The sequence below is a fragment of the Symphalangus syndactylus genome, chromosome X, assembly GCF_028878055.3.
Source record: "Symphalangus syndactylus isolate Jambi chromosome X, NHGRI_mSymSyn1-v2.1_pri, whole genome shotgun sequence".
Classification (NCBI taxonomy): domain Eukaryota; kingdom Metazoa; phylum Chordata; class Mammalia; order Primates; family Hylobatidae; genus Symphalangus; species Symphalangus syndactylus.
In genome coordinates this window covers 81,884,218-81,909,289 of record NC_072447.2, presented here as the reverse complement: position 1 = coordinate 81,909,289, position 25,072 = coordinate 81,884,218, and the positions used below count along the sequence as shown (strand labels likewise).

At 46.9% G+C, this 25,072-nt stretch overlaps 1 protein-coding gene and 1 pseudogene across 1 annotated transcript in view; both read right to left on the bottom strand.

Moving 5' to 3' along the window:
• The window catches only part of SLC16A2 (solute carrier family 16 member 2), a 116,541-nt gene extending 102,161 nt beyond the window's left edge, over positions 1 to 14,380 (bottom strand). Inside the window, exon 1 of the mRNA XM_055268400.2 lies at positions 13,760 to 14,380. Within this exon, the coding sequence (XP_055124375.1) occupies positions 13,760 to 14,183 (424 nt within the window). The 5' untranslated portion in view covers positions 14,184 to 14,380. The remainder of the gene's footprint in view (positions 1 to 13,759) is intronic.
• Positions 14,381 to 23,750: 9,370 nt separating this feature from the next.
• Positions 23,751 to 24,604, bottom strand: LOC129475665 (small ribosomal subunit protein eS7-like; annotated as a pseudogene).
• Between the last annotated feature and the right edge of the window lie 468 nt (positions 24,605 to 25,072).

Genomic DNA, 25,072 nt, shown 5'->3' with positions numbered 1-25,072 from the left:
GACATATATATACATACATATATATATAGATATACATATACATATATATTAGAGATGGGATCTTGCTCTTTCGTCCAGGCTAGGGTGCAGTGGCATCATTAGAACTCAATGCAGCCTCGAACTCCTGGGCTTAATCTGCTAAATATTAAATGTATTATCTCAGGGCACTCACTTGCCCTCAATGAAAATGCTGTCCATTTTCTGCAACTGTAAAGCGGGAATATGAATCTCTATACAGTCCTTCACTGCAATGAACTTTTCCCTAAGTAATACAAACAACGTTGACTTTCATTTTCCAGAAACTCCCAACATAGCACTTGATGTGACCAAAGATATTGGCACATGATGAAATTCAATTGGGTATTTTATTTCATAACTGCCTCTGTTGCAAGTATCAATGTAAACTAAGATGTAGGGCTGGGTGCGGTGGCTCATGCCTGTAATCCCAGCACTTTGGGAGGCCGAGGCGGGCGGATCAAAAGGTCAGGAGTTCAAGACCAGCCTGACCAACATGGTGAAACCCCGTCTCTACTAAAAAAAATACAAAAATTAGCTGGGCATGGTGACCTGTGCCTGTAATCCCAGCTACTTGGGAGGGTGAGGCAGGAGAATTGCTTGAACCTGGGAGGCGGAGGTTGCAGTGAGCCGAGAAGCCGAGATCACGCCACTGCACTCCAGCCTGGGAGACAGAATGACACTCCGTCTCAAAAAAAAAAAAAAAAAAAAAAAAAAAAAAAAAAAAAAAACTAAGATGTAAACTACAATGGCCACACACACAGGGGATTATTATCATTCAATATTCTTCCCTCTCCTAGGGCTTATGGGATCTGGGGACCTGTTTGGGACACAGAGTGAGGGGTTGAGAGCTGCTGCTACTTGTGCTCTTCTTTTCCTTGGACCTCTTAGAAATACACCTGGGCAGCTGACATGGAAGAGCAGGTGGTGGGGGCTGAGTGGGCTGTGCCACAAACCATCTGTAGGCACCTCATTCTGTGGCCCAGTGCCCAAACATTCCCCCTCCCCGTGTCCTTCTCCCCAAATGTCCTCAGTATTTTCCTCTCCTCCTGCCCCTCCCACCCCTCCCACTGGGGAACAGTGACTGACTAGGCTGCCAGAGGGCAAAGACCCAGAATCCAAGCAACAGCCCAACTGTCCAATTCTCAGCCCCCACTCTGCCACTGCCCAATTCTCCACTTAGCTAAACCCTATTTCAAATTCCAATTCTATCAGGGCCTTGATTCCTCCTGCCCTCGCAATCATTTCTCTTTTTCTACATCACCACATGAAAATTGCATTCAATGTAACATACACACTTTTTTTTAACTACTTAGCACAACTGTAGCTGTTTGGTGTGTTATGTCTTCTCAAAGGAATCATACACTTCTTGAGGGACCCTTTTCCTTCTCTGGTGCATCCAAGGTCCAGTCTAACATAGGTCAAAGACCTATTGACTTGAATTCAACCAATATTAATTGAATTGAAGGTGGAAGGTATAGGGAAGGCTTGTGAGCAGGGAGAGCACAAACACTTAGTGAACACTTAGTACATGCTAGGCTGTATGCTAGATGTTTTACATGCCTCATCTCATTTAATCTCCACACCAGCAATGACAGATAGTATTATTATACTTATTTTATGTATGAGAAAACTCAGACTCCAAGAAGTTTTAAAACTTTGTCAAGGCAAGTCATGTGGAAAGTAATCTGAATCTAGCACTGTTTGACACTAAAGCCCCATAGTCAAAGGTTAGTAGCAGTCTGAATGTAAGGTGTTGATTAAATACATTGTGATGTGGCCATAAAATGGAATATGGTGCAATCATTAAAAAAAATGAAGACTTTATGAACTTAATGTACCAAGATATAGTTCGAAGTATGAAAAGCAAGGTGGAGGATAAGGTGGATGGTAGCCTACCATTTGTACTTTACAAGTAGGGCATACCACATGTTCTTATAAGTGGGAGCTAAACATTGAATACACATGATCATAAAGATGGGAACAATCGACATTGGGGATCACTAGACAGGGGAGGGAGGGGTGCATGGGCTGAGGGACCACTTGTTGGGTACTATACTTACGGCTTGGGTGATAGGATCATTAAGACCCCAAGCCTCAGCGCCACATAATTTACCCACGTAAGAAATCTGCACGGGTACTTTTTTTTTTTTGAGACAGAGTCTCTCTGTGTTGCCAAGGCTGGAGTGCAGTGGCACAGTCTCGGCTCACTGCAGCCTCCGCTTCCTGGGTTCAAGCAATTCTCCTGCCTCAGCCTCCCAAGTAGCTGGGATTACAGGTGCACACCACTGCGCCCGGCTAATTTTTATATTTTTGGTAGAGACGGGATTTCACCATTTTGGCCAGGCTGGTCTTGAACTCCTGACCTCAAGTGATCCACCCACCTCGGCCTCTCAAAGTGCTGGGATTACAGGTGTGAGCCACCATGCCTGGCCTGTGTGCTCTTTAATCTATAGTAAAAGTTGAAAGTGTTAAGGGTAGGGTATACACACACACATGTGCACACACACAATTTCTTGTACATATACAGAGTATCTCTGAAGGGACACACCAGATAACACTGGTGGCCTTTAGGGAGGGAAACAGGGTGGCTGGGAGATAGGAGTGGGAAAGAGACTTTTCACCATCATACCTTTTGAATTTTGTCTCCATCTCTTTCCACAAAGTAGTGCCTGGGGATTGACTTTGAAAAGTTCAGGGAGAGAGAAAGGGGAGAAGAACGCCAGTGATTGAGTTGGGGAACACCTAATGTGACAGCAGCCTACCCCTTATTCCCCAGTCCTCTGACCAACCTCCACTACAAGCGTCTACTCACAATGCTGATTAAAGTCACACCTTTCCAGGTCTCAGTTTTTCACCTTAAGATGGGAACCAGGTCGGGCGCGGTGGCTCACGCCTGTAATCCCAGCACTTTAGGAGGCCGAGGCGGGCGGATCACGAGGTCAGGAGATCGAGACCATCCTGGTTAACACGGTGAAACCCCGTCTCTACTAAAAATACAAAAAATTAGCCGGGTGCAGTGGCGGGCGCCTGTAGTCCCAGCTACTCGGGGGGCTGAGGCAGGAGAATGGCGTGAACCCGGGAGGCGGAGCCTGCAGTGAGCCGAGATTGCGCCACTGCACTCCGGGCTGGGCGAAAGAGCAAGACCCCGTCTCAAAAAAAAAAAAAAAAAGATGGGAACCAGAGGGAGTAAGATTATGTGATTTCCAAAATGCCTTCCAGATCAGAAGGCATTTAAATTACTGAAAATCAATATGGTGAGTCCTAGTATATTTGAAATCTTAATCTTAAAGAAGGGTTTAGGAATTTTGTTTTGTTGTTTGCAACAAAAAAGCAAAACATTTTTGCTCTGATTTGCCTACTAGCTGGTCTTAATGAAAACTCCCTTAGTGGCCATTGAAATGCTTAATCAAAACTGCTTTTGCAATCCTTCTTTGTGAACGCCACAATCCTATGGCCTCTGTTCTCTGGGGCTATCCTGTTCAGAACACAAGGAAACTGGCCCATTCCAAAGCTGAATACAAAGGAGCAAAGCTCCTTCTATGCTTGATGTCCCCTAGCCCAGACCTTCTGACCCTAAATATCCCTTTCCTTATTCTTCGTTACCTGCAGGATAACAGAGGCTCTGTGAGAGACCCTCGGGAGGAAGTGACACCCTAACTCCACCCCACCATCTGCCCCCAACCCGTAGCAACTCCTACTAAAAAAACTCAGTCCTTGACTTGTAGGGAGGTTTGTGAGCTCCTGCCAAGTGCTGTAAATATTTCAACATGCCTTGCTTCCTTGAATGTATATGACCTGGGATCTGGCCCCTCCTCTCCCTGGGCTCTCAGAGAACTGAGGAACAAAGAAAACACAGTTAGTATTTAGCTACAGGACACAGGGGTCAAATTGCAGAAGAACACAGTGGGCACATGGAAAAGATGGAGTGGGAAGGTGGGAGACTGGGAGGAAATACTTAGAGAAACATTTAGAGAAATGGATAGGGACTCTGTTTTTAGAGGCTGGAAAAAGATAATAATAACAACCACTTCGTAATTTACAAAGATCTTTCACATACTCACACTTTCATTGGACCCTTCATAGTCTTTAATTAAAGTAGATACTGTTTGTCTTATTTTGTAGATAAGAATACTGAAGCCCAGAAAGTTATGTGACTTGCTCAGGGCTAAACAACTAAGAAGAGACAGTTTCTTTTTCAACTTTTATTTTAGGTTCAGGTGTACATGTACAGGTTTGTTACATGGGTAAATTGCATGTTGCTGAGGTTTGGTGCAGGATGATCCTGTAACCCAGCTAGTGAGTATGGTACCTGATGGGTAGTTTGTAAACTCTCACCCCCTTCCCACCCTTCCCCATCTAGTAGTCTCCAGTGTCTATTGTTCCCATCTTTATGTCCATGTACACTCAATGTTTAGCTCTCACTTATAAGTGAGAACATGTGGTATTTGGTTTTCTGTTTGTTAATTCGCTTAGGATAATGGCCTCTGGCTGCATCCATGTTGTATCCATGTTGTTGCAAAGGACATAATTTCATTCTTTTTATGACTGCATAATATTTCATGGTGTATATCTACCACATTTGGTTTATCTGATCCACCATCAATGAGCACCTAGGTTGATTCCATGTCTTTGCTACTGTAAATAGTGCTGCAATGAACATACACAAGCATGTGTCATCTTTGGTAGAATGATTTGTTTTCCTTTGACTATGTACCCAGTAATGGGATTGCTGGGTCAAACAGTAGTTCTGTTTTAAATTCTTTGAGAAATCTCCAAACTGAGGCTGGGTGCAGTGGCACACGCCTGTAATCCCAGCACTTTGGGAGGCCAACGAGGGCCGATGGCTTGAGTCCAAGAGTTCGAGATCAGCCTGGGCAACATGAAGAAACCCCATCTCTACAAAAAATACAAAAATTAGCTGGGTGTGGTCATGTGCACCTGTAGTCCCAGCAACTTGGGAGGCCTAGGTGGGACGATCCCTTGAGTCTGGGAGGTCAAGGCTGCAATGAGCCGAGATTGTGCCACTGCACTCCAGCCTGGGCGACAGTGAGATGCTGTCTCAAAACAACAACAACAACAACAACAACAAACTCCAAACTGTTTCCAGCTGAACTAATTCACATTTCCACCAACAGTGTATAAGTGTTCCTTTTTCTATACAACCTTACCAGTACCTGTTATTTTTTGACTTTTTAATAATAGCCATTCTGACTGGTGTGAGATGGTATCCCACTGCGGTTTTGATTTGCATTTTGAAGAGAAAGTTTCTATGGACCTTTTGGACTCAAGAATTATGACCCTTTGCATGTAGATCTGGGTAGAGTAAAATGGGTAGTTAGAAGAGTATGCCATGTATCATGAGACTATCAATCTTTTGATTTATTAACAACTTCTTGGTCATCTCTTTTTATCCTTGAGTCATAAGGATGCCGGAAGGTACAGGAATGAAAAACTGCAACTCCCTTGGTAGTTGTCCCCTACACCTTCACTATGTCTTAGATGAGGTCTGAAAGCAGGAGTTCTAAACTCAAACTGTCTGGGTCCAAATCCTGGCTCAGCCATTATCTGCTATGAGTTTGAGCAAGTTACTTAATTTGTGTGCTTCTCTTTATCTGTGAAATAGAGGAAATAATGGTACCTACCTCATAAGGTAGTTGAGAATTAAAATGAGTTGTTACATGTAAAGTGCTTAGTATAGTGCCTCACACAGACTTAATTGCTAAATGTAAAATAAATATTGGCAATTATTATTATTATTACTACGACCACTATTATTATACTTATTAGGGTGCATATTAGGCAAATGTAAGGAGGTAAATGTCAACGGAACTCCATCGTGGAATGCAGCAGAGCAGCCATCATTAGGCTGTGTGCTTCACATTTTTTTCCCAGTAGCAGGGAAGGCTTATAAGAAGTCATCTCTATTCTTCTACCTGGTCTCCCCTAGCATTAGTGACAGCTCCACACAAGGGACATGGGCCATGAACAAAGGAAGAGCTCTTTTCTTTGTGAGAAGCTCAGTGACCTGAACAAGTGACTGAATCTGTGACCTCAGTCTCATAGGCACCATGTTCTAAGTAACTGTGCTAATTGGCTTGGAGAGACATCACACACCCTGCTGTACACACATACACATAGGTCTGGACACATGAGTGCATGCATATATCCTTCTAGTCTGGATAAGCGGGTGGGTGAGGAGATCCATGGGTTAAGTTGAGGAAAAAGATGGTGTGGGCATTGCTTGTTTGGCAACATTTCCCTTTCTTTTCCCCTTCAGCCGTGTAAAAGCAGAAGAGCAACTAAACTGGGAGCTTCACTCCCCCACCTCCACCCTCCCTGAAGGCACTTTTTTTTTTTTGAGACATGGTCTCACTTGTCACCCAGGCTGGAGTGCAGTGGTGTTATCATGGCTCATTGCAACATCAACCGCCTTGGCTCAAGAGATCCTAGTATCTCAGCCTTCCAAGTACCTGTGACCACAGGCATGTGCCACTATGCCAGCCTAGTTTTAAAAAAATTTTTTTGTAGAGACGGGGTATCCCTATGTTGCCCAGGCTGGCCTCAAACTCCTGGGCTCAAGTGATCCTCCTGCCACAGCCTCCCAAAATGCTGGGATTACAGGCTTGAGCCACTGGGCCTGGCCTATTTTTTTCTTTTTCTTTCTTTTTGTTTTTGAGATAGGTGCAGTGGTGTGATCGTGGCTCACTGTAGCCTCAACCTCCTGGGCTGGAGCAATCTTCCTGTAAAGGCACTTTTGACTCTAGTTAGGACTTAAGTGTCTGTCTTGTCCCTTCTCTGACCCCTGTACAACCAACTGTGCAGCAGTTTTGGCAAGAAAATAGATGTCAGGGGCTCAAAATAGAATGAACCAGAAACACGGAAGCTACCAAAAACCAATATGAAATCTCTGGAAGTTCAGCTGGCCCAGGAGATGGGGGACAATGATAGTCAGGATTTGAAAAGAAAGGAATACAAGTAACGAGGACATCTGTTGAATATTATTGAGTAAGACTTTCTACAATACTGTCTCCTGAGCTGGGTTACTAGGGCTGTGGAAAGAGGTGTAGAAGTGACAAAAAGGGTGTCATAGCAGCTATCTTAATGCAAAAATCCAGAGGTGATGGCTTCCACACTCTTGAGTGCTCCATCGAAAGTCACCCTTCACCCAGAAAGTGGAAAGTAAAAGAGGAAAGGAAGGGGAAAGGGGGAAGGGAGGCCTCTGTAGGATGTGTAGGAGTGGGCCTGTGACTCTGGCAGGAGTTGGGCCTATACAACATCCCAAACCCCAATTGTTCCTCTAATTGAGCAGTAGGAAGAAAAAGAAGAGAGGGAACAATACTGGGAAAAAAGGGTATGGCACATATAGCAAACGTGATAAAAAATGCACTGTGAAAGTAGGAGAAGCTGAGAAAATATGTGATTGGGACAGCCAATTTCATCCCTTCTCCCACCAATGCTGGAAACTGGAGCAAAGTAGAGGATAAAAGAGGGTGAGACTCCTAGGGTGAAGAGGCTGCACTTCCTCAAGCCACCCAAACAGGCCACATTCCCCATCCACAAGGAGGTGTCAAGCGATTTCACATTATCTACCATAGCACCTAACTTCAGGCAGGTGATGAAATCTCTCTAGGTTTAGTCTTCTGTCACCCCTAAAGCCAGAGAGAGCTGGGGTTGCCTAAACCCGCTTCCCAGTAATCTTTGAATACTGGGAGAGATACAGGAGGATGAAGGGAGAAAGAAACTTGCAATAAAGTTTCCCAGCCCCACTGCTGGGGAGTTGCAAATGGGTCCAGCTCAAGAGGTACAACCCAGGCTGGCCATACTCTTTTCATCACCCTCGCCTAGCAAGCTTCTTAGTCTGGTTCCTTTGCACTAGTACAGCATAATCTTTACAGAAGCCTCTGGTACACCTAATTACATGAACAGATGGGAAATGACTTATTTCAGATGCAATATTCATAATCTATGGCTTAGGGTGTAGGGTATGTGTGTGTGTGTGTGTGTGCGCGCGCACGCGCGCGCGTGCGCACTTGTGTATATGTGTAGAACAAAGCCTTTTCTCTAGGGTTCATTCATTCAATCTCAAGTGAGACAACTCCTTTCAAGACAAGAAATCCCACTCCGTCGTTCACACAATCTGAAAAGAATAGTTTTTATCTTTCCAAAATGCAACAAAACCATAAAATAAGGCTGGTGGGAAAAGCAGTGCATCTTCCTGGGAAACTGGTCTGCTCAAAAGGTTGAGATGGCATCCTTTATATACTTCTACAAATGTTGACAGTCCAGCTGCTTGTTTACTCTTCATGGGCTGGAGGCAATACTGCCAATGACTTCCAAGGAAAAGGAAAGAGAGCTCTGTGCCTATTACTTCCCTAGGCACACTCTCAGCTAAGCCCTGACGCTGCAGTTGACCAGGGATTGTGGACATCTAATGGGCCTTCTCCAGGATTACAGTAGCAACCCTCCCTAAACCCACCACAGCAGGATCCAGGCAGTGGCCCTGAGCCAGCTATCAAAACGCCCTGTTTGAAGACCTCTGAAGGGAACCTCATTTAGGAATCCGTTTCCTCTGCTAGCTGGAAGTAACAGCAAACCAAGGTCACACTGACTATGCATTTCTGAGAAATAAGACTGTGCTGTGGGAAATTAAATTTCAGAAGAGGGGTCCAAATTGAGGCTTGAGGAAATGTTCATAATTTAATACTTTTGAGGAACAGGTTCAAATGCTGGAAAACAGCAGCATACAGACCCACCCTGCTTGCCTGCCACATCAAGGGAGTTCTCTTGGAGACCCAGGTCTATATCAATCAGGACACTCTGGAAAAAGCAGCTCCACATGCAGGGTTGCCCTTACATACTGGGTAAAAAGGAGTGGGTAATTTTTAAACACATCTATACCCATGGGCAGCCCCATAGTCTTTAAATACAAATGACCTGGGGAAATGATGTCTATATGGCTTTTCCTTGCTTTCCCAATCTTCTCCCAACCCATCCTCACCATCATTCAGGCAGCTTAACAAACTTTTATTTGCTTAACCGAGTCAAAATGTATGACATATGAATAGTAAAGAATAAGATATCGCATAATTTTACAAGGATAGAATGGTAGGGCTAGAAAGTTTATTTAGTCAAACCCTCTCATTTTATAGATAGATAAACTGACATAAAGAGAGGTGAAGTGCCTGTCCAAAGTCACAGAATAAGTTAGGGGCACAAGTTGTCTAAGTCACAGTTACTACCTAGCTGGTATTACTGAGACTGCCAGCTTTGGGGAGTCCAGATTTGGCCCTGGGTCTTGCTTTTTTAGACTTAGAATGAGCATTTGAGGCCACTGGACAGTGATCCAGGCATCCAGCCTCAACCAGCTACCTCAACTCAAACAAGCATCCTCCTGGTTGGCCTCCAAATGACCCAACCTCTTGTTCTCATCCCTTTCAGTATCAGTCATGGTCATAGGTCAAGATCCCATTTGGTTGGAAAGGGGGCAGGGGAATGACTTGAGAGATGCCTGGCCAAGGGCTATGTGGCTTGAAGCACCACAGCAGGCGCTAAGCCACCCTGATCTAGCTCTGCTGGACAGTAGTCAAGAGCCTTCAGCTGAAGTCAAGAGATTGGCAGATTTGCTCAAAATATACTTTGCTCCCAAAGTCAGCAATTTAGTGTTACAGTCCAATGAGACACTGAACCAAGCAATGAAAACCCCTAAGGTGAGAAGGAGAAAGACAGTCTACTCTACCTGGCCCCACCCAACCTTGGGACTCTTGGTTCACCCAAAGGCAGAGTGCATCATTCTTCCCCATGCCTAGAAAATTCTGTTTCCGTCAGAGTGGACCATCAGCCTGAACTATCTTGTGCCTAGTAGTGAACCTTCCTGACCATTGTCCCTTTCTCTGGTGATGAGAGCCTCAGCCTTGACCCCCCTTGGGAGCTTACAAGGACCATGCTTATAAACTGCCCAGTAAAACAAAAATGCCTTCCATATTTTATGGCTCAAGTTTTACTCTGGAGTACTTTTAAAAAGACTTAAGCATAGAGCCAATGTTAGCAACTCTGGCTTGTTCTGCCTTGTCTTCTGAACTCCCAACCCTAACTCTATTGCAGGTCCAACTCAGGGTCCCAATATTGAGCTGGAGCCTACAGTCAATGGCGTCTTGCTTCTCTTTCCCCTCTTTCCTCCAAAAGGCTTCCCTACCACCCCAGGAAGCTATGCTTGGGCCTTTACTTTCCACAGAATTGCCTGGTTGCCTCCTGTCCTGTCTGCTGTTTGGTCTGGGTTGGGGAACTCCCAAATTTCCCATGATCTTGGCAAGAAATACAGGCTCATTTCCCTCCTGATCTTCTCCCTTTTTTCACTAAACCAGACTTTGATCACTTGCCTCCCTCTCAGGAACCTTTTGCCTGCCAATCCACCCAAGCCTAGGACCCAGGGAAAGTTGGCTTTACTCCAAAACTGGTGAAGAGAGGGGATAAGATATACAGCTGGTGACACCACAAAACTGTATGCATCAAAGGGTCCACAAAAACTGCACATTGCATGCTCTAGTAAGGCCTGAATCCCATATCCCTTCTAACTTCTGTGGTTTTTTCCCATGCCCAGAGGCACTCTGATGTGGAGCTGTTCCTCAAACATCAAAACTACCTTTCTTCCCAGCTACTTGGGAGGCTGAGGCAGTAGGACTGCTCGAGGCCAGGAGTTTGAGACCAGCCTGGGCAACAAAGCAAGAGTCTGTTTTTAGAAAAATAAATAAATAAATAAAAATTAGCCGGGTGTGGTGGCGCATGCCTGTAGTTCTAGCTACTTGAGAGGCTGAGGTGGGAGGATTGCTTGCACCCAGGAGTTTGAGGGTGTCGTGAAATATGACTGTGCCACTACACTCCAATCTGGGCAACAGAGCAAGATCCCATCTCTAAAAATAAAGTATAAAAAACTACCTTTCTGTGGGGCTTCCTCACAACAATCCCAATCATCTGCAGGACCTTCCACCCATTAAGCCAATGAACACAGCTTTAGGTCTGTGAAGATATTAGGCCTAGTCAAAGAGAAATTGGGTTACGAGGTGCCTCCAAACACCAAATTCATAGACTCTTAGAGATGGAAGTCATGTCAGATATTAATAAAAATGGACAACGCACCAAATTCCTTGAGCGTGGGGGTGTACATTCTGTTTCTCCCAGAATGGCTATTGGACAAATACTGGCTGATAAAAATGATATAAACTTCTATTAGCTTCTTCTATCCCTTTGAGACACCAGTGCTGTGGCACAGATGGCTGGGAAATTTTGAGTAAACAGCAGAAAGTGTCTGCAGACAAAGACATTCAGAATCTCAGGATCTGAATGGTTGCTTGGGAAAGTTGAAGGGCTCAAGAAAGGTAGTACTGAGGATGAGATTTCTAGGAGCTCCATAATGTGGTAGGGTGTTCCTGACTTTTCCAAAATAAAAACTGTGGTGTCCCTGAGAATCTCTAGTATCAAAAATAATGTCAATGAGTTCAAGATACACCACAGCAAGGACCCAAGCCAAAGTATTCTGAGACCCTAGGGACATACCAAATTCCTTTCTGTTTCTTCCTGACCTATACTCACTATAATTTAAACCAGTGACTTCAGCCCCTCAGTGAACCTGGTCTGTGTCAGAGTATGCACTAGCCACACCTCTGCATAGCCCACTGCACCCCCACCCCCACTCCCACCCTCTAGCTGCACTGTGAGGTCTTGACCGGAAAGTCCCAGCCAGCCCTCCCCCTGAGTCCCCTATGATCACCTACTTTGAAGTCTGTTCCCCAGCAGTGAGCCTCTTCCTGGTAAAATAGTGGTTTTTCCAAGTTTTATTATACACTCCTAAGATCACAGCTCTAGGCCTCCTCACACCATATAAATGCCAGGGCCTAGCTTCAGCCTAGCCTCTACTGCTTCTCATCAAGTTTCACTCAGACTTTGCCACTCACTGATCCTGAAGGCCAACAGCCTGCCTTCAACCACAGGGCAATGCTCAGCAGGTGCCCTTAGAGGTAACCTAGGCAACAGCATGAGTCCCTACACTGCCTGCTTTCCCAGGAGCCCCTGAACTGCATCAAAGCAGGGAAAAAGGTGGTCCCAGGGGTGACTGTGGCAGCCATCTTCCCCGCAGAAGTTGCTCTACACTGTCCCAGGACCCCTCCACTCCAGCATCACAGTGGGCCTGGGTAGTCAAGAGACTTCCTTTGACAGCCACTGACGCACTATCTTCAATGGGGCCTGCACACTGCTGCTGTGCCAGTGGATCACAAGGTCTGAGGCACCAAGATCCCCAAAGCCCCTTCTGCCAGGGAAGTCCAGCAAAGCTGCAAACTAAAACCACAAGTCCTCGGTTGAAATTGGTGGGAGAGGGCCCAGGGAATCCACAGGTGGACACTCCAGAATTCAAGGTTTCTATGTTCACTTAATAATTCCCAGGTCCCCTCAAATGGCAGCAGAAATATGTGGGGGTTGGAGGTTGGCGAGAGGATGGAACTCCTCAGTCCCAGGGCAGCACTGCGAAAAGCCACATATTCTGAGTGGTGAACTTGGGGCTGGTGGCAAGAGTCGAGCTGTCCTGAGGAGCCACGAGAGGGAGCAAGCCTTGCCAGAGAAGGCATCCCAATCCCCCGTCTTCGTCTGAATCCCTCACCAGAACTGCTGAGGGATTTCGCCAGCGGCTTTGCTGGGAAAGCGAGATGGTTCCTCTGACTTCTCCCAGCTCACAGGCGGCCTCAATGCGAAGAGCGCACACGCCTGGGGTCTTGCGTCCACTGGCCCGGAGAGCGAGGGCTATGCCCCCCAACTCTGTCTGAGATCAAGTCAGCTCCAGGCGAAAGCTGGAGTGGCGGGTCTGGCATTCAGGCTGTAGGCCGAACGAGGCACCCCACCGGTAGCAGAGAGGCGCGGGGTGCCGGGGAAGGCAGGGCTGAGGTTGGGGGCGGTGCGGAGTGAGCAGCAGGGCCCAGCCTGCCTGCGGCCTCACGCCTCTCTGGCAGGAGACTGCGGAGACCGCCTCCCCGCCCGCTTTGGGGCTCGGCTCATAGGGCACGGAGATCCATTCACTCCCGCGGGGCGGCAGAGGACTGCCGGGCCCAGCTGGGCCGTAACGGCGGCGGCCAGAGACGCACTCACACCCCGACTCTAACTCTCTCCCTCCCTTTCTCTCCTGCAGACACGCACGCCTGCCATGTGTTTGACTCTTCGCTCATAATCATCAGGATTCCTAAAGTGTTTTTAACAGAAAACACCTCCGCTTCCCCAAAGGAACCGGGGGGCTGCTGCGGAGATCGGCGGTACAGTGCTTCTCTCAGAGCCCGCCCCGCCTCTCAACTCTCTCCTCTCCTCATGACTTCTCCCCACCTCCCAAAAAAAAAAAAAAGTCCTGCAAATATTTTCCCCCAGCACACACGGGCAAAGGTACCTTAAACCCGAAAGGTGCATTTAGATTTGTCCCAGGGCAAAAAAAAAAAAGTCCATTGCTTGCCAAGGATCAATGAATGTCCCAGTTCGTACCCCCGGGACGCCTTGCACCTAGTCTCCCCAGGCGAGGCCGCCCAGAGCCCCGCAACCCGCACCCTAGGAGAGCCATGGGAAAGGGGCAAGGGGTAAGGGGTAAGGGGTAAGGGGAGGAGTCGGAGAGGCGCGTTGGAGGGGCGCCTCGGACCGGGAGGTATGGGGTCGGTGGCAGCGGGAGCGGCCACCCTTGCCCAAAATGCCAAGTGGGGCGTGCGGGGCCACTCACCTGCTTGGAACTCCACTTGGCGATTTTTTTCCTTTTCCTCCTCTAGCAGCATGGAGTAGAGGATCCCGACAGAGTTATGGATGCCGAAGATGGAGCCGTTGCACCAGGTGGCAGCGAACACCACTACCCAGCCGAAGCCACCTTCGGGAGGCTGGAAGCCGCGCGCGGTGCCGCGGGTCTCTACCGTAGGCGTGGGCTCGGGTTCGTGCACCCGCTCGGACTCGAACTCCAGCTCCGGCAGGGGTGCGGGGTCCGGTAGGGGCTGGGGCTCCGGCTGGGGTTCGGGCGGGGGCACTGGCACGGGCTCGGGCTCAGGCTCCGGCTCAGGCTCCGGCTCTGGGCTACCCACCGGCTCCTGCTGTTCCTGGTCTGCCTCCTGCCAGGGCCCCTTTGCTTCCTCGCTCGCCTGGCTTTGCAGCGCCATCGCGGCGGGGGGACTGTGGCTGCTTGGGCCAGAGGAGCCGCTGTGTGGCTGGTACTTGTTTCTGCTGCTGCAGCTGCTGCTGCTCGGAGGGCTGCTGCTGCCGCTGCCGCTGCCTCCTTCTCCAGGCTCCGCGCCCCAGCTGGCCAGCCCGTCCCGCGACAGAAGGTCCCTCGAGCCCTCTCCTCCTCCTCCCACGTCCAACCCCCCTCCTCCTCTCCCCATGTCATCTCTCTCTCCTCCCCCTCCTCCACACCCCCCACCTCTTCCTCCCTCAACAGGCAGCCGCTACAGCCTCGCTCTTCTCCCCAGCCCTTCCTCCTCCTTTTACTCGCCTACCTACTCCAGCCGCCACTGCCTCCCCCAGCTCCCTTCCCAAACTACTGAACCCTGTTCTTGCCTGGATGCCCGTTAGAGGAAAAGTTAAAATGGAAAAAAGGGAGCACAAACTATCCTGTTCTCCTGCCCTCTTTTCCCCGCAGGCTCTAGAACCGACATAGATCAACCCCGAGCCTCGGGAAGACCCCTCCTGTTCCTGCTCCCATTCCCTTCTTCCTCACAAGCAGCCCGCAACTGAGGTGGCCCCGGGGACCCTAGGACGACAGCTGGCCCGCGAGGAACCCCACCCTGCCCTCAGGAGCTCCCATGTCCCTCCTTGGACTTGAAGAGGACGACCTGAGGGGACAGCCTGAGCCTCGGGCAGCGGGTGGACACAATCTTCTCGAGCCCGAGGACTCGGCCCCCCGCGGTCCTGCTCACCCCCGGGAGTCTCCCCCTGCCCCCGCCCTTCCCGGCAAATCCCTGGCGGCCTGGGAGGGGAGGAGGAGGCCATGCAGCGAGGCCCGCCCCTCCGGGCAGTCAATCAGGGCTTTGTTTGCGCCAACCTGGAGCCCGGAGGAGCCGCAGAGGGCCGGGTCTGGGCCGGGCCAGGGCCGAGTGTGGGCCGGGAACCTGGCCAGGAAGGGAGGGAGGTGGCACCAGTGGGGGCCGGGCCCAGGCCCAGTAGGGAGCCGAAGCTCAGTTCAAGCTCCTCCCGACTCTCTGTCCCGGACTGGGGAGGGACGAGTTGGAGTCGGGTCCAGCCGCCAGTTTGGGCTTGGGCTGCCCCGCCCCCGATATCTCGGCTAGGCTGGTCCGTCAGGCCTCGGCCGCGGCTTTTCAGGTGCTGGAGACTCAGCGGAGCTGCAAGCGGACGGATGTCTTCCCAGCACCCACCGCCCCCTTCCGCCCACCTCAGGCATGCAGACATGGGAGTCCCACTGTATGTCGCAGACTGAGGCCCCAGCCCCGCTGAGGGTAAGGGAGAGTTTGTTCCCCAGGAAGGGCGCCGGGTCAGGGAGAAGGAAAGTTGGGGGATCTGTCTTTCTGGTGGCCGGGCACTCAGCAGGGGTGCGCAGGGGTGCCCAGCCTCAGCCCTCAGGGCCCACTCGGCGATACCGGGAAGCTCTGCCTTCCGTAAGGGTCTGCGCGTCTAATGCACTAAACGTGAAGTTGTGGTGTGGTTACCAGGCTACTCGGCTTCCACGAGCGGGCGGGCGAGTGGCAAGACCTTTCTACCCTTCATCTCATTAACCCTCCTGATAAGTGAAAGACTGCATAGCCAGAAGTGATGCAGCTCCGGGGCTGCGTGGCTGCGCTAGATGCCTGTAAATACAGGCATTAAGCACTTGAGGGCTGGCCGAGCTGGGTGGAAGGATATAGACCTCCTGAGGGGCTTGCGGTGCCATATGAGAGGAATCAGGCAAATTCACAAATCACAGGGCCACGCCACTCAGCAGGGAAGGCATTGCCCGAATAGAGCACGTCCCTTATTGCCCTAAGGTTTATTATTACCTGCTTTTTTGCACGAAAACTGAGGCTCAACAAGGTCAAGGCATTTATTAGCCTAAGATCATGGGCCAAGTCAAGGACAAGCTAGAATTCAAGGCAGGTCTCCATATAACGAAGCTTCATGCTCCCTGTGTTTCACCAAAAGAGTCTAGGATTTGAGGCTCCCTGGGAGGAGACAGAGGAGGGAAGGCAGGATCTGGCTGAACTATCACAGTGGGCTTCTGGAAGAGGTGGTGTTCAAGATGGGCCTGGAATTTTTTTTTTCTTTTTGAGACAGTCTCGCTCTGTAGCCCAGGCTGGAGTACAGTGGCGCGATCTCGGCTCACTGCAACCTCTGATCCCTAGTTCAAGGGATTCTTCTGCCTCAGCCTCCCGAGTATCTGGGATTACAGTCGTGCGCCACCACGCCCGCTAAGTTTTGTATTTTTGGTAGAGATGGGGTTTCACCATGTTGGCCAGGCTGGTTTCAAACTCTTGACCTCAAATGATCCACCCGCCTCGGCCTCCCAAAGTGTTGGAATCACAGGCATGAGCCACCGTTCCGGCCAGGCCTGGAATGTTGAGTAGGATTTTAAAAGGCCAAGGGTGGGGGAAGGTGGTCCCCTACATCAGAGCATGCCTTGAGCTCAAAGCACAGAGCCATAGACTCTACTCACAAAAAGAGGGAAGTGAAGGCTAATCAGGCCAGAAAGTTAATATGTATGCCGTCTGCCTCTCCTAGGAAACGTTTACATTTTAATAAAAATCCATAATGCTTCTGCTACGAGGAGTGACAAGTCATGGACACTATGGGCACCGGGGCTTAAGGTCTGCTTTTTAGTCAGGGGTCTCACCATACATATGACCACCTGTTGCCCCAGGAGAACACTAGTTTGGTATCCACTTGCAGGGAACCTGATTGAAGAAGACCCTAAAAATAGTTATTTCCCACCCCGGAACTAGGAATAGACCCTGGAATCTTGCACCCATCTAGATTCTTACTATCTTGAATTCTACTTCCCTCATTGTTTAAACTGGTTTTTAGATCACTGGAATGGGAGTACGGGTAGGTGATGACCCTCACTGAGAATCTCCTGTGAATCTAGCACTGTGCTAGGCCCTTTATATATGAGATCTTATATAATCTTCATAACATTACTATAAGATTGGGAAGATTTGTTCCCATTTTATAAATGAGGAAACAGAGGCTCCAAGAGGCTAAGTTACTTGTTTTAAGTCTACAAAGCCAGTAAGAGGTAGAACAGGGATCTTTGCTCATTTGTGTGAGTTTCAAAGTATGTGCCCCACCCAGAAGACAGAATTATGTAACTGCCATTTCACCATTCTAGTAACGTATGTAGTACTACCATTTCTCCCCTCTTTAGAAGGTACTTTATAACGGCTAAATCGCTGGCATCAGGAGACCAGGGTTTTAACCTTGGTTCTACCGCTGCATGCCTGTATGATCCTAAGCAATTTGTTTTCCCTTTCTGAGCCTCAGTTTATCTGCAAACTACTTTGCAGAGTTATTAAATGCCATGCTAAGAGGTAAAGGCCTTATTTTTGATATGTAATACAAGATCACCACTGTTTTGAGTAGGAGAGTAACATCAGAACTGCATCTTAGAAAGAATATTGTGGTGACAGTTTAGATCGGGGTCCCCAACCCTCGGGCCACAGACTGATACCAAGTCCATGGCTTGTTAGGAACCAGGCCACACAGCAGGAGGTGAGCGGCAGGCAAGTGAGCAGTACCACCTGAGCTCTGCCTCCTGTCAGATCTGCCACAGCAATAGATTCTCATAGGAGTGCGAACCCTATTGTGAATTGCGCATGCAAGGGATCTAGGTTGCGCATTCCTTATGAGAATCTAACTAATGCTTGATGATCTGAGGTGGAACGGTTTCATCCTGAAACCATCCCCCTCAACCCCTGTCCCGTGCAAAAATTGTCTCCCACGAAACCAGTCCCTGATGCCAAAAGTTTGGCGACTGCTGGTTTAGATGATGGCATGGAAAGATAAGATGTAAGGAAACGAACCAATAGACTAAGTAAAAAAAAAAAATGTTGATGATCTGGAATGGGCACAGTGGCTCATGCCTATAATCCCAGCACTTTGGGAGACCTAGGCGGGCAGATCACTTGAGGTCAGGAGTTCGAGACCAGCCTGGCCAACATGGTGAAACCCCATCTCTACCAAAAATACAAAAATTAGCCGGGCATGGTGGAGGCTGAGGCAGGAGAATGGCTTAAACCTGGGAGGGAGAGGTTGCAGTGAGCCGAGATCGAGCCTCTGCACTCCAGCCTGAATGACAGAGTGAGACTCTGTCTCAAAAAAAGAAGAAAAAAAGGTGATCATCTGACATAGGGCACTAACTATGGAAATGGAGACAAAGGGATATCTCTGTCAATCATTGTTATGGTAGAGTTGATAGAACAGATTTGTGTAATGAGAGAAAGGGAAGAAACTGACATTTCTTGCTTGAGTAAAGGAAAGAATGGTATAGTGTTAATGGAGATTGGGAATTAGGAGCTGAATCAGGTTTGAAGTGCCTGTGGCCTCCTGTCTCTTTCCCCCTGGCCCCCAAACAATCCTGTCAATTATAGCTCTAAAATACGATTTTAATCATGACACTCCTCTACTTTACAAATCTTCAATGATTGTCCATTTGACTCTCAAGTTTAAATTCCTCAGCCAGGCATGAAAGGTCCTTTGTGGTTTGGGACCAGCCTCATTTGTTCATTCATTCATTCATCATTTACTGAGAATCTCTATGTGTCAGGCTCTGTACTGTATACCAAACACAAACATAAAAAACCTGGTGCCTGTTTCTGAGGGGCTCATATTCAACCACTCTAGCATTACTCCCTGTCATTTTCTTCCCACCCTTTTCTCCCTTTCATACCATGCTACAAACACACTGGTTAGCCACCATTCCATGACTTATGGGCATCTGCTGGTCTCTCAGCCTTCACCAACCATTCTCTTAACTATCTTCCAGTTGAGATTCTATACCGTTCTTGACTCTCCAGAGTAGGTTAAACAAAACAGGTAGCAGAGTTAGTCTTGAACTGAGGAAGCATGTCACTTGCCTTTCTCAAACCACTCAGCCATTCATTTCCCAAATAGTTATCAAGCAACTATGTGTGCCATTCACTATATTAGGCACTGGGGACATACAATGGTTCTTGTCCTCATGGAGCTTACATTGTAGTAGAAACTGTTAATAATTATAACTACCATTTATTGAATGTAACTCTACTAAATTGGGTGAAGACATTTTGAGACAGAAGCATATAAAAGATGAGACAAGGTTGAGAGTAAAGTTGTAGAAATAGGGCTAGTGTCTTAAGATGCATGAAGTTTCCTCTATAAATCTCTAAATCATGCTTGATCAATAAACATCGTCAGCAACAACAGATCTTTAGAGAATACTACTACCATGTGTAGATTAATCAGCTTGGCTCATGCTCACAACAAGTAAGTAAGGTGTGGCTCCTGTAGCCCTTTACATTATTTTACTTGTCTGACTGTGGACCTTGGAAAAACCCTAGCAGATGTCTTTCGTTCATATTGCAGGTTACAGAATGTGCTTTTCTTCTGTCTCTAACAGAAATGAGCCCACAATGGAATCATTCCAATTACTTATGCCCTTGATTATTCACTTTAGGGGGTGAAGCAGAGCAGTGGTTCCCTAACCTGGTTGCACATAAAAATCCCCTAGAGACTTTTCTAAAAGCACCAACTCCTAGGTCCCACTCTACCCTTGCTGAATGGGAATATCTTGGGGTGAGACCCAGGAATACATAGTTTGGACAAGGCCCCTAGTAATATTAATGCACTGCCAGGTTTGGAAACCAGAAAACCAAAACAATGCTTCCCCAAAATTTCAATCTGAAAGACCAGTAAAATTTCTCTAAAGTTTCTCCAGAAACTTTGGGGAGCAACATGATGCTAACTTTTTGTCATGTAAGGACATGTTTCTTCACTGTCATGTTATTACTGAAATGATATTTTAACATCAAAATCTAGAAAGTGTGGAAAGAATAGTCTTTTACTCAGAAAAGGCTTTCTTAAGATATGTCAGTTGATAACAATTTTTCTCATGTGTGTCAGCACACTGATGAAAATGTCATAGACTGTCATAGGTATGCAGCTTAGTGCTTGGGATTCCATGGACCAGATGACCTCGAAAGTCCTTTCTACCCCTGAAATTCTCTATTTCAGGCAAAAGGCACATCTTTGCTTTGGGCCTCTCTTATTCTCCAATAGGATTTTCCGGCTGGAATGGAATTCACTAGGTCATTCACATCATCTCCCTGCCCTGTGCCTAAATCATTCCAACTACTTGAGAGTGGATGATATATTGAGAGCATTCTCAAGAAGGTGAGTACATAATCTTTCTATCCTTTACTCGTTTTCTTTATTCATCTTTATAAGGATAACTTAAGAGTTCTGATGACACAGCATCACCTTGGATTCAAGAGCCAAGTGGGATGGATTGTGAGAAGGAGCCAGGGTGCTCTGATAGTGGCAAAAGAAGTCCAAAGACAGAGAAGGCTTTGGTTTTGTTACCCATAATCAGGAAGAGTACTGATAGGAACCCACATTACTGGGAAATGGATTTGAATGTCAACACCTTTAGATGGCCAAAGTGGAAGCATGGAGGGTAAAGGATATTGGACATAGCCTGATTTCAGCTTGAGCCAGAAGGCTATTCATAATAATAGGTGCATTAAAAACAAATCAATTGGCTATGTGCATGGAGCCTGCTTCCTGAATGCCAAGGAAGCAGTCTGCTTAATAGTTTGTCTATTATTAGAGCAGGCATAGAGGGGGAAAGATGACGGAAGCAGCAGGAGCATTATGGAAAAGAAAGAGATAGAAAATACTTAACCCTCTGAGGGTAGTGTGGAAGAGCAAAGCTTGAAGTGAAAGTATGTAATGTATTGGTTTCTTGACCCTATCCAAGGGAGAAATTTAATGAGTTTTATTTTAGCCTTTATTTAATTCATTTTAAAAACCCATTTAAGAGATATTTATTGAAAGCCAATTATGTGCTAAATATTGTGTTAAGAATTTCCCCATTCTGAAAAGTGGAACCCTTATAGGACTGGAACAGCGGTGTCTTGGGTACACGGTTACGATGCAGTATAAAGATGGGCTTTGCCCTTATTACATCTCATTCTCTTCTGATAGACTGACCTTGGGCATAGAATCAGCATTATTTGTTGTTGTAACCTTAGCATTTAACACGATGCCTTATACAAAGAAGGTGCTCAGTATGTAGATAAATAAATAGATGTCGCCACTTGATGTAATAAAGCCCTGGTTTCTTCATCGAGAAACAATAGAGATGAGGCCTATCTTTTAGGTTTGTTGTGAGGATTAGAAGTAAAGTATGGAAAACACCTAGTACAGCACCCATCATGTGCTCAATAGATGTTAGCAATAAGATAGTTTGAAGATTGCTTTTATTGAAAAAAGAAAAGAAAACCTGATCTGTTCTTTGGCATTGGTCCAATTCCAAAATCTAAAATAGTGCATCAGAGCTGGAAGGGATCTTCTACAAAGTCCAAACTCCTCATTTTACAGATGGGAAAATTGAAGCCTAAAGAGGGAAAAGGATTTACTTAATGTTACATCTAAATTATCTAAGCTTTTCCTTGTAATTACCTCAAATCATTGTGGAAGGTGATATAACATACAAACATACATATGAGCTAGGGACATCATTTTATAAATAAGGAAATTGACATGGAAAAAAGTTAAATAATTTGCCCAAGGACCTATGATTCACACTATAGCAGTCTAGCTTCAGAGTCTGTGATTTTAACCGTTATACTTCTCTATTACAGCACTTATAAAATTATATTAAAATGACCCATTTGACATGTCTTCCCACTAGAACTTAAGCTCCTTGAGGGCAGGAAGTGTGTGATTTCCACTGTGGATGGTTATTTATTTATTTAACAAATATGTATTGGGCAACTATTATACACCAGGACTTGCTAGCCCCAGAGAGCAGGCCTTATCTTTGAAGCCAGATTATCTAGCTCTGTAATGCTGCTATTGGTGTTCATTTTCCTTCTGTTATTGCCTTCTCTTTACTAATGTCTTATTGAGCGTTTCAGCTTAGTCTTATCTGTTCTAAGGAGCACGAGGTTCTGGGCCCATGCCTGGACCAGGCCGTTAAAGGAGAATAGCCAGTGAGAAACTTCATGGGGAAAGTGAAGTGCCAGAGATATGATAAAATCTGGAGTTCCTCACCATTTGGAGAGGTTCTTTTAGTAAAAGTTTTGGGGTATTCCATTTGGCAGGATTTTTTTTAAATTCAATTTAGAAAGTGTCCTGGCCTTACAGTACCCTTTTGCCTATCTCCCACTCATTTGGCCTTCTAAGAAGTCACAGTCTAAATAAAAAGATCAGTCATTATATACATCCAGAAAGATAACTCCCCTGGTACCAGGTCATCAGTAGACACTAACTGCTAAAGAAGCCATAGGAGGGAAAGATGAGGGGAGACGTGGGGATGGGGCACGGTGGGGCTCAGGATAGCTGAGGAAAGGCTAGTAGTGTATGTACTTTGTGTACCTGCATTCTCAGACCCTGGCCTACCTCTTTAAGGGTGACTTCTCTGGCTCTAAGACAGCCACAGACCTAGGGCCTGAGGAACCCGAAGATCCTTGCACAGTAAGTTTCTAGACAGCAAGAGCTCGAAGAATGAAACATTGCTGGGCCTTAAATCTAGAATCAGGTATCAGTAGCTGAGCTGGAGTAGAGTAACTAGTATGCTCTGTCCCAAGGGCCATGTTTCAAGTCCAACTTGCTGATCTTGCAGATGAGGAAAGCCAGTTAAAGGGCAGGAAAAAATCATTCAAATGGATCGGGGCAAGGGGGCAAGGGGGGCAAGGGGCAGGGGCAAGAGAGTTGGGTGGAGCAGAAGGACAAGGAGGAGGCAGTTTATTTTTCTCCTTCAGTATATATTTACAAAGTTCCTTCTGTGCTACAAAGTTCCTTCTGTGCCTAATTAAACTTAGTTTTTCCAGGGCCTCTGTTTGGATGGAGAAGGGGAGAAAGGAAGAAGAGTGCATTTTGTTGAAACCTAGAGATATTAATTGACTCACCCAAGGACATACTGTGAATGGGACCAGAACTCTTATCTCCTTAGCTCATAACTGCCTACATTTCTCCATGCCATACTACCTCCTATTATGTCATACACAGCTTAAAAATCTAAGATGATTCTTCACTGTCAAAAGGGTAAAGTCCAAACTCTTGTGCCACCTTGGGCCCCTAATTATCCTGACACTGTTAAACTCTCCAACTGGTTCCTAGACTACCTCCTACAATGAGATTTAAGCCCAAGTCTCACAGAGTTCTCTCCCACGTCACTGTCCCCAAGTGCTCTTGGTCTTCTTTTTCTTAACTGCTCCCTCTGCCCCCGCAACAAATTAAAAGAATTTTACAGTGATCACTCATATACTCACCACTGGATTCTACCATTAACAATTTCCTGGCTGGGCGCGGTGGCTCACGCCTGTAATCCCAGCACTGTGGGAGGTCGAGGCCGGCAGATCACTTGAGGTCAGACGTTTGAGACCAGCCTGGCCAAGATGTTGAAACCCCTCCTCTACTAAAAAATACAAAAAGTAGCAGGGCATGGTGGCACATGCTTGTAATCCCAGCTACTTGGGAGGCTGAGGCAGGAGAATCGCTTGAACCCGGGAGGCAGAGGTTACAGTGAGCCAAGATCGTGTCATTGCACTCCAGCCTGGGTGACAGAACAAGACTCCTTCTCGATAAAAAAAAAAAAAAAAAACCATTTCCCATATTTGCTTTATCACATATCTGTCCATCTATCCACCTTTCCATTGATCCAGCCACTTATTTTTTATACATTTCAAAGTAAGTCTAAGATATCAGCACACATCCCTCCCCCAATACTTATGTATGTATTTTTTTTACTGTGAATATATATTTTATTTAATCATTTTTTGTTTACAATTGAAACTCTGGGAATTCAAAATTAACATCCTTGCCCATGAGCTTCTTATAGACACCAGAAAAGGTTTCAACCTTGTGTTCCACATTGTTCTGCTGTGCTTTGTCCAAATGAACCTTTATGAGGTGGCTGCCATCCAGTTTCATGTGGATTCTCTTGCCCACAATTTCGCTTGGGAAGACCAAGTCCTCAAGGATGGCATCATGCACAGCTGTCAGAGTACAGCTCCTGGGATGCTTTTGCTTATTTTTTGTACAGCTTTTTTGACTTGGCTTAGGCAGAATTCTCCTCTGAGCAATAAAGAAAATATGCTTCACTGAACTTTTTCTTCAACTCACGTACTAGCTGGACTTGGATTTTCTGGAAAGATTTCAGCTGAGGAACGGGAACAAAGATTATGATAGCTTTCCGACCACCACCAACTTCAGTTTCCTTGGCTGCCATAATATTCAGTTCCCTGAGCTGAGCCTTGAGGTCCAAGTTCATCTCCAGCTCCAGAAGAGCCTGGGAGATTCCGGATTCGAACTCGTCCGGCTTCTCGCCATTGGGCTTCATGATCTTGGCCCTTGAACTGAACATGGTCTTCTCCTTGCTGAGCGCTGGTTTAGGAAGACTGCATGTATATTATTAACTAGAGTTCCATTTTTTGTAATCGTTTTCTTTTGAGCTAAAATTTACATACAATGAAATACAAAATCTTTTTTTTGGGGACAGAGTTTTGCTCTGCTACCCAGGCTGGAGTGCAGTGGCACTATCTCTGCTCACTGCAACCTCCGCCTCCTGGGTTCAAGCAATTCTCCTGCCTCAGCCACCTGAGTAGCTGGGATTACAGGCGCACGCTGCCACGCCTGGCTAATGTTTGTATTTTCAGTAGAGATGGGGTTTTGCCCTGTTGGCCAGGCTGGTCTCAAACTGCTGATCTCAGGTGATCTGCCCGCCTTGGCCTCCCAAAGTGCTGGGATTACAGGCATGAACCACCGTGCCTGGCCTGAAATACACAGTCTTAAGGGAATATTTGCTGAATTTCGACAAAGGCATACACCTGTATAACCCAAACCCCTGTCAAGATATTAAACA